The following is a 15,038-nucleotide window of genomic DNA, read 5'->3' as shown; positions in this document are numbered from 1 at the left end:
ACAGTCATCACAATACTAGGTATCATTTTAGAGAAAACTGTAAATGTAAAATTTTTGAAAATTACTTTTGAAATTGTAATGCCATGCCAAGGATCATTAGACTTGAGTGATTGCATACACAGTACATCTATTTTGGATGCAGTTTACACAATGCACTACTTAATCTCACAGTCAAAACCCTCTATATTAGGCATCACCAAATGGCAAACTGTGGTTCAAACCACCTGGACCAAGTGACAGTTCTGTTTGTACTGCTATGGCTGTGCCATGCAGCTGTCTGTGTTACTCCCCCCATCCACTTCAAATGTCCCGACCTGACTCACCTTCCACCCTCTGCCCTGCTGTAAAAATGACCCAAGCTGCACAGAGGACAGGAGGTGCAACAAGTCTGAATGGAGGGCGGGAGCTGGCCAACTTTTCAAGGTAATAGATGAGTGATTGGTTGCTATCACATGGAGCTGTCCTAGCAACCAATCACATACTTCTTAACAGGAACAGTTAGCAAGCTCCATCCTCCCTCCTGGGAAGGGGGTGTGTGATGTAAAGTGGGGGATTAAGGTCACTGATTTTAACCAGGGGGCTGTGATCTAAAGGGGGAACTGTAAAATAAAGGGGGTTTGTTATGTAAAAGGGGGGGGTGGTGTGAAGTAAAGGGGCAACTGTGATGTAAGCAGTGGTGTTATGATGTAAGTAGAGCGGTGATGTAAATGAGGGGGTGTGGAGGGTAGGACTGATGACACTGATGTAAAGGGGGCACTGTGATGTAAAGGGGGGGGTGCTGTGATTTAAAGGGGAGCATTATGAAGTAAAGATGGGAACTGTGATGTAAATAAGGAGGACTGTGATGTAAGGGGAGGGGGAGGGGGGGTTGTGATGTGAAAGGGAGGGCTGATGACACATATGTAAAGAGGGGGATTGTGATGTAGAAAAAGGCTGTGATGTGATCATGAGCGTCCAATACTGCATTTCGGCCTTGTCCCTTCAACACAGGGATTTCTCCAGATTCTCTGAATCTTTTGATATTGTGTACTGTAGATGATGATAGTCTTTGCAATTTTACATTGAGGAACATTATTCTGAAATTGTTTGACAATTTTCACAGATTAATGAACCTCTGCCTGTAGCATTTGGGCATACAGAGATGGACGCGGTCATCCATTTTGCTCCAAACCCCTCCATCTTGTATCTCTCACTCCCAAAGCAGCTTCCCTCATCCCCCTTCCCTCTCTGTTGAGTGACATGTGGTCTGGGTGATGACAGAGGTCACAGGCAATCAAGGCACAGCAGGAAAAATCCAGAGCTATAAAACCCCCAGCCTAGCTGGTGCCTAGCTGTCTGTTAGCTGTGCAATCTGGGATATCATAAAAGCGTAAACCAAGTCCTTCATGGAGTTCAAAAGACCTTTCAAGGGGTCGTAAAAACAGACTTACATTTAAAAACTCACTTTTTCATATAAGTGAAATCTTCAAATAGGACGTAATTACACAAACATTGAGCACATATGTTAATATAAATTCCCTGGTATATTACATCCCCTATCTGACATATACCGGAGAGCAGAAAATTATATCTCCTGAACCATTCAAGCAAATATTTCATATCTAACCGTTCCACAGATGCGTCTGCATATTAATCTACTAGTGGCAAGGCTGCTAAATGCACCAAGAATAAGTTATGAATCATAATAGAAGCTAGGAAAGTTTGTGGTCGTAGCTTAGGTCTCCACCTACACCTCCCTCCCCAAATGAGGCGATTGGTTTACTGCTCCAGGGAGACACCCTGTGGAATTGCTAGAAAAAGCTGAGCTGTGTGTGAGAGTTGAAGATCTCCCAGCTTTAACATTGAAACTGACAGTGGGAGATAAAAGCATCCTTTTGGCTCTGAAACTTGGAAGCTGCTTAAATCAGGGCTGACTGGCAAGTACTTTATCTATCTCAATTCCTTTCTGTTATCTCTTTGCTGTGCTATTGTTCTCTGTATATTTTTATATATATTGGCTACATCTTGTTCTGTAAATATTTTTATTGCACCCTTTTGACCTTTTAATAAATCTTACTTTCTGAACGTGTTGAACTGTTTCTAAAGCTCTTTACTGCAAATTACAAATTCCTGCCGCTGAAGAGCGCTACTGTGTGTGTTTTTAACCCCCTGTATAACCTGCCTGTGGTGACAGTGGTATACAGACGATTATCCAACCATCATAGCGTTATTGCTAATATTGCCGAGTTTCCTCTTTCTCTGTACAAAAAAGAGGTGGTGGCAGTGTGAAGGGTTAATTGCGTAATTAACCTGACCCAGTAACAATCTCTCTCAGGCTGCCGGTACATCAATTGTGGTCCAGTGAGCTGGAAAATCTTTGTGCAGGGTGCAGCTGGGCATGGCATTGTTATGCATGTGACAGTGTGATTTTAGATTGGCTAGTCCTTCGGTCACGAGTTTGGTGAGAAGGGCTGGGGTCTGACGCCGCGATCGTCACACTGCCCATCTTTATTTTTGAGACACTCTGACACTCTAAGATGCCCTTTTTATACCCAATCATGTTACTAACCTGTTACCAATTAGTTGCAAAATGTTTTTCCAACTATTTGTTAGTACCACTTGCTTTGCCAGCTTTTTGTTGCCCTGTCCCAACCTTTTTTGATATGTGTTGCTCTCTTCTTCCTCATAGGGCATATTAATAGTAGTGGGAGCCATTGGCTACTGCTGCTCTCAATAAAATTCTATAGTGAGGGACCAGGGCAAAGTCCCGCTGTCTGTGTCTGTGGATGCAGGCCGAATGGCATGGGAGCAAACCTGCACGAGTACCCCTTAGCAAGCAGCAGTTACTCGGCAGGTGGGGAGGAGCTATGAGCGTCAGTGAGGGACCCAAGATGAGAAGAATTTGGGCTGCTTTGTGCAAAAGCATTGCACAGAGCAGGAAAATAAAACATGTTTCTTTTTTTAAAAGATTAAATGCTTAGATACACTTGATGGGCTGGGTCATATGTAGATATATATTTGTGCATAAGCAGCCTAATGTGAAACTATATTTCACTGTGTGTGGGTGAGCTCTCGCCCAGGGGCGTAATTGCCACGAGGCAAACAAGGTGTTTGCCTATGGTGGTACTTTTCAGGAGGGCGGCGCCGCCACCCCCCTTTCCCACGGAAGGGACAATTCCATGGGAAAGGGACATAGCCTTCTGTGTCTTAGCTGTGTCGGTGACTCCGTGCCCCATGTGGGAGGAATAGTGCCCAATCATTTGTGTCAGTGGGAGGAATAGTGCCCCATCATTGGTGTCAGTGGGAGGAATAGTGCCTCACCGTTGTTGTCAGTGGGAGGAATAGTGTCCATAGTGCCCCATCATTGGTGTCAGTGGGAGGAATAGTGCCCCATCATTGGTGTCAGTGGGAGGAATAGTGCCTCATCATTGGTCTCAGTGGGAGGAATAGTGCACCATCATTGGTGTCAGTGGGAGGAATAGTGCCCCATCGTTGGTGTCAGTGGGAGGAATAGTGCCCCAATCGTTGGTGTCAGTGGGAGGAATAGTGCCCCATCCTTGGTGTCAGTGGGAGGAATAGTGGCCCATCGTTGGTGTCAGTGAGAGGAATACTGGCCCATCATTGGTGTCAGTGGGAGGAATAGTGCCCCATCCTTGGTGTCAGTGGGAGGTATAGTGTCCCATCCTTGGTGTCAGTGGGAGGAATAGCGCCCCACCGTTGTTGTCAGTGGGAGGTATAGCGTCCCAATGTTGTTGTCAATGGAAGAAATAGTTGTCAGTGGGCGGAGCTCTAATAGGAAGAGGTGGGGCCTAAAGAGGAAGGAGTGTAGTTTACAGATGAAGGGGTGGGTCTTAAACAGGAAGGTGTGTGGCAAATTTAGATGCGGGGGTGCCCGATTTTAGTCTTGCCTAGGGCAGCACAAAACCGAAATACACCACTGCTCTCGCCTTATTGTGCAAGTAGGCACAGCTACTTGCACACTATAGTGCACGTACCTCATACAATGCCCTCCTCCAGCAATGACAGGTACAGCCTCCAAGTACTGCTCTGTCGTGAACATCCCCCTCCAATTCTTCTGGGTTCCACAATTGTATTTTTCTGCTATTGGATGCCCATTGTCAATGTAACCCCTGCACATGCACAATAGTTACATTGTCCCTGACACCTGGCTCTATTCTTGGCATGCTGCATGCACTGTGCAGTGTACATTCCAGGAGGTAAATCACTAGGAATGTGGGGGAACAATTTTTTGGCAAAAGAGACTTTGCATATATCCTTTGCCAAAGAAAAAAGCTCTTAGCTTCTAGCAATTTTTCAAAGTAGGATTTCAGCTCCCCTTTAACAGAATACACTAAGGAAATTAAACTCTTACCATCCAAGCCTGGAGTATGAGGAGCTCACAAAATAGGTAGCGGATGGAGTGGAAATATGCTTTGAATTCAGGAAATTAAAAACCTGGACTGAAGTCACCGATTGAGCAGCATTACTTATCAGCTGCACAGATCTCTGTAAGAAGGTAACAGACATTATTAATTTTCATTGTATTACTGTAACCATCTTGTATTGTCAGACATAACTTTTCCTTTGGTAGATAAAACCTTAACCACTTCCCTGCCTCCCTATAGCAGAAATACTGCTACACGGCAACAGGGCTCTGCAAAATCATGTATATATACGTGATTTTGCATTTCTGGGTAGGGGGCACGCGCGCCCTACCTGTGTTACCATTGGCAGCCTCAGCTGTCGATCACCAGGTCCCGGCCGGTGATTCTCCACCGGCATCCGGCGATTGCCAAGTATCACTGATGGGGGAGTGGTCTGTATGTAAACAATACAGATCTCTTCTCTGTCAGCTCCTGCACACTGCTTTGTATTGCTCTACATAGCAGAGCAATACAAAGCAATGTGCTTACACAGTAAAACACTCACACAGCACACAGTAAAACAGCACACAGTTAACCCTTTGATCACCCCAGATGTTAACCCCTCCCTGCCCAGTGTCATTACAGTGTCAGTGCTTTTTATTAGCACTGATCACTGTATTAGTGTCAATAGGGATGTCAGTGACAGTTAGTCGGTTCCCCCCCGTGTCGGAATGTCCGCCGCAGTCCCGCTATAAGTTGCTGATCGCCGTCATTACTAGTATAAAAAATAAAGACAAATTCCAGTATCTATACCGCCATTTGTAGACGCTATAACTTTGACATAAACCAATTAATTTACTTGTATTGGGATTTTGTTTTTAGCAAAGACATGTAGCAGTATACATCTTGGCCTAAATTTATGACGAAATGTGATTTTTAAAATTTTTATACTGGACATGTTTAATAGCCAGAAATATCGTTTTTTTTCAAAATTGACAGTCTTTTTTTGATCCTAGCGAAAAAAAATTAAAAATGCAGAGGCAATCAAATACCACCCAAAATGAAAGCTCCATTTGTCAGAAACAGACGACATACATTTCATTTGGGTGCAGTGTTGCATGACCGCGCAATTGTCAGCTAAAGTAACACAGCACCATATCACAAAAAATGGCCTGGTCAGGAAGGGGGGGGGGGGTAAATCCTCTGGACAGCAAGTGGTTAAAGATCTGCTTAAACCAAAAATCAGTTTTTTAGATTAGGAATTGTCTGCTGGTTTTTTATCAGTCTTGAAGACAGCACTGGTAATACTTCATTGCAGTAGTTTAGGTGAGTCTTTTCCATGAGGCCATAATGAAGGGGCAATTCTTTAACAAAAATATTTAAATATTATATATATCATTATGGCAAGAAACCATTATTGTGGATTTGTATTGGCCTTGGCAGCTGAGCAGAAGTAGGTATTTTAGAGATAATGTCCTAGCATTATAACAGATACTGTATTGTATATGAAACCAGTACATGATTCAGCTTGCCAGTAGCCATACAAAACTGAAATATTTGTATTGTGTGTTGGTGGCTTTTAACTAGCAATCATTAGACTGGAAATGTAGTAAATCATAGTGTCAACTTTTCATAGCATGAAAACGGAGGTAAACTCTTGTTAAAAAAAAAAAAAAAAGGCAAATTATTGTCATCGCATACTAGCACATTATGAAAGACTTACCTTACAACAAAGCCCTCCAGCGGCACACTGTCACCGCTGACAGGGTTTCCATCTTCACTTGGTCTTCCTTTTGAGTTTGCGGGCTGGGATGGAGTCTCCCTCACATGTGCACAGGAGTCACGGCCGCAGCACAGGGCTCTGAAGGGATGGCATGAGTATGAATATTCCCATAGTCTTTTGGAACCTGTCACGTGTCCCAGAAGACTACAGGGAGGGAGGGGAGGAGCAGGTACCTGTCAAAGTTGGGTTCCCACGCCCCAAAGGTACCAATCCTTAATGGGGAGTGAGGGACGAGACATATGATTTTTTTTTACACTGTCCCTTTCTTTTTTTTTTTTTTGATCACTTTTATTGTTATCATAGGTAATATAAATATCCCTTGTGATAGCAATAGACAATGACAGGTACTCTTTTCTGAGAAATCTGGGGGCCTGTTAGACTTTAGATCTCTCTTCTGCCCTTAAAGCATCTGATCGTACCAAGCTTGGTGTGATCAGATGCTTTCCCAGTTTAAAGATGGCACTGTTAATATCCAGCGAAATGGAAATGATGAAATGCTCGAAGCTTCCAGTTTTTTAGACCATAGAGATGATTGGAGCCATTCTGGTCTCCAATCAGCTCTATGGTCAGCCAGGGGAACTGGTGGCTTCATACTAGGAGAGCCCAAGAAAACCATGGAAGGCAGCTGGAGGGGGTGGGGGAGGATTAGACAACATCCCTTCCTGCTGCTTGTAAAAATGATCCAGCAGTTACTGTATTTTTCGCTCCATAAGACGCACCTGACCATACGATGCACCTAGGTTTAGAGGAGGAAAACAAGAAAAAAAATATTCTGAACCAATGGACTGCAGACATAGTACAGGAGATGACCAGAGACTGTGGATATAGTACAGGAAATGACCAGAGACTACGGACCCAGTACAGGAGATGACCAGAGACTGCGGACACAGTACAGGAGATGACCAGAGACTGCGGACATAGTAGAGGAGAGGACCAGAGACTGCAGACATAGTACAGGAGATGACCAGAGACTGCGGACATAGTACATGAGATGACCAGAGACTGAGGACATACTACAGGAGATGACCAGAGACTGCGGACATAGTACAGGAGATGACCAGAGACTGTGGACATAGTACAGGAGATGACCAGAGACTGCGGACATACTACAGGAGATGACCAGAGACTGCGGACATACTACAGGAGATGACCAGAGACTGCAGACATAATACAGGAGATGACCAGAGACTGCAGACCTTTGGAGAGCGGAAGGGGGGGGGCAGGTACCCGAATTTAACAGGTACCCGCTCCCACTTCCATGGCGTTGTCCTACCTCCCTGTTCTTCTGGGACATGTGACAGGTCCCAGAAGACTGCTAGACCATTCACAAAGCGCAGCGCTTCTCACGCATGCGCAGTGGGCACACAGCTGTGAAGCCAAAAGCTGTCACAGCTGGGTACAGACACTAAAGATGCCGGCACCAGGGAGAGAAGATGGTGAGGGCACTGCTGGACCGAGGAACAGGTAGGACCAAAGAGCAGGTTCTACTGCACAGAAGAGCCGAGCGCCGACCCGGTATTCTAACATGGTGGTGGTGGGAATACTGGGTCGGCCGCTCCATATTCACTCCATAAGACGCACAGACATTTTCCCCCATTTTTTGGGGGGAAAAGTGCATCTTATGGAGTGAAAAATACGGTAATTAGTCACTAGGATTGCTTTTACATGAAACCAATCGACCACCAGCTGAAAGCATTATACCAGCATAATGCCTGTAGCTTCAGGCATCCCGGTATAACCACTCAAAATTCAGTCATGTACCAGTACATTGCTGGTCCATGTTGGGCATATATGTAACAGCAGAGAACATGGGCATATGATGAAACGGGTCTGTAGACCAATATGACCCCAATTCATTCTTTGTTGTAATACCCATGTTGAGGACTAGGCCCAAAAAAGTTTTATATTAAAAAACCATGATCGGTTTGCATGCGAATTGTCTGGCAAGAGCTGAATTTGGGTGACTGACGATGTATTGTTGTGCGTATAAATTGCTTTGTTCTACAATCAATTGGTACAAATCTTCTGTTAAAGATAGCGGAAAAGCTAAACGTTAGTGCTGACAGCAAATGGAGCTGATCCTGCTAACACTGCGTTTTTGGGGACACTATACAGAGGAGGCACTAGTATAGTTCTGTTCGTGATCAATATATTGATCTATACAAACATTATACGAGCAGTAGCAGCGCCAGGTGGGGGTTCAACACCCCCAAAAAATCTTCAAGCACCTTCATAGCACCCCAAAATTTCCACTGAATTATTGCTCTAAAGTCCCACACTTTTTAAATAATATTATACCTGCTACTGTACAAAGATTGATCGGATCGATTGGGTTTGTCCTTATATTACATCAGTGTTGATCTTCAGTAGAAAAACACCAATCACTGCAAGGGACCATAACTGTTCACTGTGTTCCCTGTTCATAGATGGATGCAGCATTCGGGTGAGCAATGGTGGCGTAATCTACATGTCTGCGTTTTCCACCATCCCACACCACAGCTCATCCGCACCTCCATTTCTCCCTGTGTTTCCACACACAGCATCTGAGCTGCAATGCATATAATTGAATTAAATGCCACATGTAACATTTTAATAAAGTTAAAAATCAAAAATAAACAGAGCTCTGTACTTAAAGAGCATAAGACACCACCAGCCAGATGTAACACTTCCTGCACAGTAAAATGTGACGTTTTACCATGCAGGAAATGTCAGTTGTGGCCACAAGGGCTTGTTCACATTTGCAACAAAGGACAGTAATGGATAGGTTGCAGTTTTGCCACCCCGTTAATGTTACACAGTGGCTAGAGGGTGCTGTACGCATGCTGTGGTTGAGATATGTTATGGCCATAGGAAAAACTATACCTGTCGTGTTTGGTAGGCAGTTGTTCCATTGAATGCAAACCATTGAAGTGAATGGGACTACAACACAAACATTGGTAATGTATGTTGCTGTGAGCTTTTAAGTGGATAAAACAGGCAGTGAAAAAAATGGCATATCACCTCCCAGCCACTTGTCAACCACCCTCTGAAATGTGATCCACTGCAAATGCAGGGAATAGCTGTCAGGGTAGCCCCAATACCTCTGGATGGGTCCTAACTAGGAGCTTTAACCCCAGTAATTTTTTTAATCATCCACCTCTTACCTTTTTCACTAGATATCCGCTATAAACATACTGACACAACCAGCAAATCAGTTGTGATCTGCTGTGATCTGCTGCTCTACAGCCATGCCAGTTCCCACTCCAAAGTCTTCCTACATCATCAGGAGCCACCCCCCTGACAACATGCTGCCAGGTCCTACTTCCTATGGTTGAAATGTGGGGATATGTAATATGGAGATCCCAGGAGCGAGGTCCATGTTATAACTCATCCCTACACGAACCAAAATTATGGGAATAGAAGTAAAAATAAAAAATTATATATATATATATGCACACACACACAAGGCTTTTTTTCTGCTGGAACGTGGCAGACCGGTGTTCGGCCACCTCCGACACCGGCCCTATGCTAGGCATTCACTGCTGTCACTTGAAATCGCCGGAGCCCAGTTCCTGTATCTCCAAGTGACAGCGCTGCTCTACCGGCAGTGAACACACAGCCCTCCCTGTCCTGCATATCCCATAAACAGCAGAAGAGGGAGCAGGCAGAGGCGTAGGTTGGGGAGCTGAGAGGGTGGTACCTCAATCCAGGAGGTGCCGTCATGCCCAGAGCCCAGTTTCGCAAAGTGTGGCTGGCGGGAGCAGGAGAGGCAGAGTGATGTGACATCACCCTCCTCCTGCTGAAGTTCTACCCACCAACGGGCACCAATCGAGAACAGGCTAAGCTTTCTGCAGGTGCCATCTTCTCTTCTTCCCTCTGCACAGCTGCATTCTAAAAATAATGAGCGCAGCATGACTTTTGTTGTGACATCAGAAACAAAGGCTGCCTTTCCACACAGTAGAAGAGAAAGGAGCAAGATACAGCCTTATGTACAGTAAGCCTTTGCTTTGGGACTTAGGGCCGGTTCACACTATAGAAATGCAGTCCAGATGCGCGTCGGTTGCGTTTCTGCATGTACGTTTTTGACGCTTTTTTTAGAAAAAAGACACACACACACATATATATATATATATATACAGTGCAGTAAAAAAGTATTTAGTCAGCCACCAATTGTGCAAGTTCTTCCACTTTAAAAGATGAAAGAGGCCTGTAATTAGCATCATAGGTAGACCTCAACTATGAGAGACAAAATGAGAAAAGAAATCCAGACAATCACATTGGCTGATTTGGAAAGAATTTATTTGCAAATTATGGTGGAAAATAAGTATTTGGTCACCTACAAACAAGCAAGATTTCTGGCTCTCAGAGACATGTACCTTCTTCTTTAGGAGGCTCCTCTGTCCTGCACTCATTGCCTGTATCAATGGCACCCGTGTGAACTTGTTAGCAGTATAAAAGACACGTGTCCACAACCTCAAACAGTCACACTCCAAACCCCACTATGGTGAAGACCAAAGAGCTGTCGAAGGAAACCAGAAACAAAATTGTAGACCTGCACCAGGCTGGGAAGACTGAATCTGCAATAGGCAAGCAGCTTGGTGTGAACAAATCAACTGTGGGAGCAATAATTAGAAAATGGAAGACATACAAGACCACTGATAATCTCCCTCGATCTGGGGCTCCACGCAAGATCTCACCCCGTGGGGTCAAAATGATCACAAGAACAGTGAGCAAAAATCCCAGGACCACACAGGGGGACCTAGTGAATGACCTGCAGAGAGCTGGGACCAACATAACAAAGGCTACCATCAGTAACACACTATGCCCCCAGGGACTCAGATCCTGCAGTGCCAGACGTGTCCCCCTGCTTAAGCCAGTACATGTCCGAGCCCGTCTGAAGTTTGCTAGAGAGCATTTGGATGATCCAGAAGAGGATTGGGAGAATGTCATATGGTCAGATGAAACCAAAATAGAACTGTTTGGTAGAAACACAACTCCTTGTGTTTGGAAGAGAGAGAATGCTGAGTTGCATCCAAAGGACACCATACCTACTGTGAAGCATGGGGGTGGCAACATCATGCTTTGGGGCTGTTTCTCCGCAAAGGGACCAGGACGACTGATCCATGTACAGGACAGAATGAATGGGGCCATGTATTGTGAGATTTTGAGTGCAAACCTCCTTCCATCAGCAAGGGCATTGAAGATGAAACGTGGCTGGGTCTTCCAACATGACAATGATCCTGAACATACTGCCCGGGCAACGAAGGAGTGGCTTCATAAGAAGCATTTCAAGGTCCTGGAGTGGCCTAGCCAGTCTCCAGATCTCAACCCCATAGAAAACCTTTGGAGGGAGTTGAAAGTCTGTGTTGCCCAGCGACAGCCCCAAAACATCACTGCTCTAGAGGAGATCTGCATGGAGGAATGGGCCAACATACCAGCAACAGTGTGTGCCAACCTTGTGAAGACTTACAGGGGGGGTCAATATTTTACCATACCATCAGACAGAACATACACCTACTTCCCCCATTTACAAACACTGCTATTCTGATTAGGACAGAAGGAAAGATGATGAAAAGAAAGGTGAAACTCCTCATCATCTGGAGAGGAGGGGAGACCAGCAAAGTTTACGCAAGGAAGGCGCCAAAGGAGAGCACCCACTCTTGCAAGCTCTTTTGCGGTTCCCAAAAACCTCAATCCAGGATATAGAGACCTTCTACAAGTTTACAGGTAAGTGTTCACTCTTCCTTTATGATAGGAAACCTGTATTTAGAGAAATACATAGGCTGCCATTGCTGAACTAATACTGTAAATGTTATTTGACTGTCATGCTGATCCAAGGCTAGGTTCACATATACTGTATGCAGCGATGTTCACAATAGCCTCGGCTGTATGGGGACTCTCCCTCCTCATTGGCTGAGACTGCAGCGGGAACCCATTGACTCCCGCTGCTGTCAATCACAGCCAGTGAGCCCGTGAGAGAGCTGCAGCTCTGTGAGTCTTATGGACGCATAGAGCAGCGACTCGGGAGTAAGTGTCTGCATTTTAAAAGTCAGCAGCAGGGGCGGACTGACAACTCATGGGGCCCCCGTGCAATAGGGGACCATAGGGCACCTGTGTCCTTAACCAAACTCAGAAAAGCCTATGAAAAAGGTACCAGGGGCATCTCATGGGGCCCCCTACTGACCCCGGGCCCTCAGGCAGTGCCGAGTTTCCAAATGGTCAGTCCGCCCCTGGTCAACAGCTACAGTTTTTGTATTTGCTGACTTTAATTGTTATTTTTTTCAAATGGAACTCCGTTTTAAAGTGGTTCTAAAGACAGATTTTTTTTTTATAACGTTGAAGCATTCTATGGTATAAAGGTTAAAAATGTTTTGCATGCAGCTCTCCCCCAGCCCGCCCTAATATATACCTAAGCCTGATCCCAATCTAGCGCTGAGGCTATCTCTGCTCTCTCCCTCCTCATTGGTTCAGAGACAGCAGTGGGAGCCATTGGCAGATCATATGGTTTTTTTTACATCTTTCCACTAAAGGCGATATCATTTAAGATTAAGGGCATGTAGTGGGATGCAGTACTGCGGGGTGGTTGCAGCTCCAGGTTGAAGATGAGTTTTGCAGGTTTTTTTGTTTTTGTTTTTTTTTACACCTGCAGGAGGACAGGAATAAATAACTGGGTTTCACCAATCTCAGTTGCTCTCCCCTGAAGTCACATGAACAGCCGTACTCAATCATTCTGCTGTTCATTAAACTTTAAACACCTTAAATGCAACTTAGCTTATCTATGGACCAAAAATAACTTTTACTAGACAGCAGGAAAAGCGAGTGAAATGTTTTTTTCCCAGTGAATTTAGCTTTGTTCTGCTCAAAGCCACCACAAGCCAGGTCCTTCACCACCATCTTCTTTGGTCACATAATTTGGGAACTGGCTGTATTTTCTGGGTCCAGACCAGCGGGGACCCCAGATTAGGAGGATCAGGGCTGCTCTGTACAAAACCGTTGCACAGAGCAGGTAAGTATAATATGTTTGTTATTTTCATTTTTTTTTAGATTAAGGTTTAATGGTTCTTCAAGTATTGCATTTATTGTACAGGTCTACACATCTGTCCAAAGAGAGGGGCACCAATGGAGGAAAGAGGACAGAGTGATTTGGTTCCAAAAGAGGGACAACTGGGAGGTAAAAGAAACACACAAATCAAGCTGGAATGGCCTGGAAAATGGAAACTATAATCACCTAGTGGAACAAACATTTACATTTCTATATATAACAGAGTTAGAGGCAGTATGTGGGGGGGGGGGGGTGTCAGAAACAGTGTATCTAAAACCAAAAACATTTTTTTTATTTCGGATTGGGTAGCAGGCAGCTAGAACCTCTTTCAAGGTTTTAATGCTCTCTGCATCACCACTAGGGAGACTAGATCACTCTATTTGTCTAAATGACAAATTTGCTACTATCCAAAATAAATAAAATGACTCTAGATAGGCTATAAATTACAAATAAATACCCCCCAAAAAATTTCCCCATCCCCACATACATACAAATATGAATACATTGTCAGGGGCTCCTACACAAAAAAACCCCTGATTGCACCACACATATTACATATCGTTGTGCATGCTGAAGTAAGAGCAACCAAAAAATTTAACAAAATTCATAACGTATATTACTGCCAGCTCAGTCAGTGTGGCCCCTGCAGCAAAATAAGGACCAAACAAATTCATGGATGAGTTCCCAGCATAGCTAGAACACTGACTGAACACTGAGAATCGTGCCAGAGCACTCATGCCTAGTGTGATCAGTTTTTAATAGGAAAGCAGAGGAACTGGCAAGAACACCAGGGATTTCAGACAATTTTACACCTTCCTGCCCAGGCCATTTTTCACGTTTCAGCGCTCTCACACTTTGAATGACAATTGCGCGGTCATACAACATTGTACCCAAACTAAAATTTTATCATTTTCTTCACACAACTAGAGCTTTCTTTTGGTGGTATTTAATCACCACTGGGGTTTTTATTTTTTGCTAAATTAACAAAAAAAGACCAAAAATTTTTAAAAAAAACACGTTTTTCTTTGTTTCTGTTATAAAAGTTTACAAATAAATAATTGTTCTTCATAAATTTAGGCCGAGATGTATTCTGCTACATGTCTTTGGTGAAAAAAACCCAAATTAGGATGTATTATTTAGTCTGTAGGAAAGTTATAGCGTTTACAAACTATGGTATAGATCTGAAAATTGATCAATCCTGATGTACTGACTGCCAATCTAATTTCTTGAGGTCCAAGAATGTCAGAACAGTACAGATATCCCCCAAATGACCCCTTTTTGCAGAGTAGACAGTCCGACGTACTTCATAAGAGGAATGGCGAGTTTTTGAAGTTGTATTTTTTTTGTCATAATTTTTCGGAAAATTAAAAAATTAAAAAAATTATTTTCACTATTTTTTTTTTACATACTGTCACCAGTGCAGTACAGCGTCATCATATAACTGGCATGGCGGTGAACAGGGACACTGACTGGTGACAGTATAAAAAAAATATATATATATTTTATTTTTTTTTATTTTTTTATTATTTTTAATTTTTTATTACTTTTTTTTATTTTTTTAAAGATTTTTTTTCATATTTTACTATGACCAAAGTAGTACAATGTTACCATAGTTACATTGTACTACTTTGGGGAAGTGATCAGTATTTTTTTTTTTTTTTACACAATTTGCTTATAGCAAAGAATTACTTTGCTATAAGCAAGCATTTACCTGAATGAAATCGATTCATTCAGGTTTTTTTTTTTTGTGCTTAGCTGTGATTTGGTCACAGCTAATCACATGACATGTGCATGTGATTAGCTGTGACCATTCACAGCTAGGCACTAGTATACAATGGATGGCATGAATGAAGCCATCCATTGTATACAACTGTCATGTGACCTGCTGTGA

At 43.6% G+C, this 15,038-nt stretch overlaps 1 protein-coding gene across 1 annotated transcript in view; it reads right to left on the bottom strand.

Annotated features, from left to right (window-relative positions):
* Nucleotides 1–15,038, bottom strand: part of GPLD1 (glycosylphosphatidylinositol specific phospholipase D1) — a 108,471-nt gene that overhangs the window by 67,360 nt on the left and 26,073 nt on the right. The window contains exon 13 of the mRNA XM_089682251.1: nt 4,352–4,485. Coding sequence (XP_089538377.1) covers nt 4,352–4,485 — 134 coding nt within the window. The remainder of the gene's footprint in view (nt 1–4,351; nt 4,486–15,038) is intronic.

This window comes from Staurois parvus, unplaced genomic scaffold, assembly GCF_062004578.1.
Source record: "Staurois parvus isolate SC_StPar_1 unplaced genomic scaffold, SC_StPar_1.0 ptg000287l, whole genome shotgun sequence".
Lineage (NCBI taxonomy): Eukaryota > Metazoa > Chordata > Amphibia > Anura > Ranidae > Staurois > Staurois parvus.
This window is presented reverse-complemented; position numbering and strand designations above follow the sequence as displayed.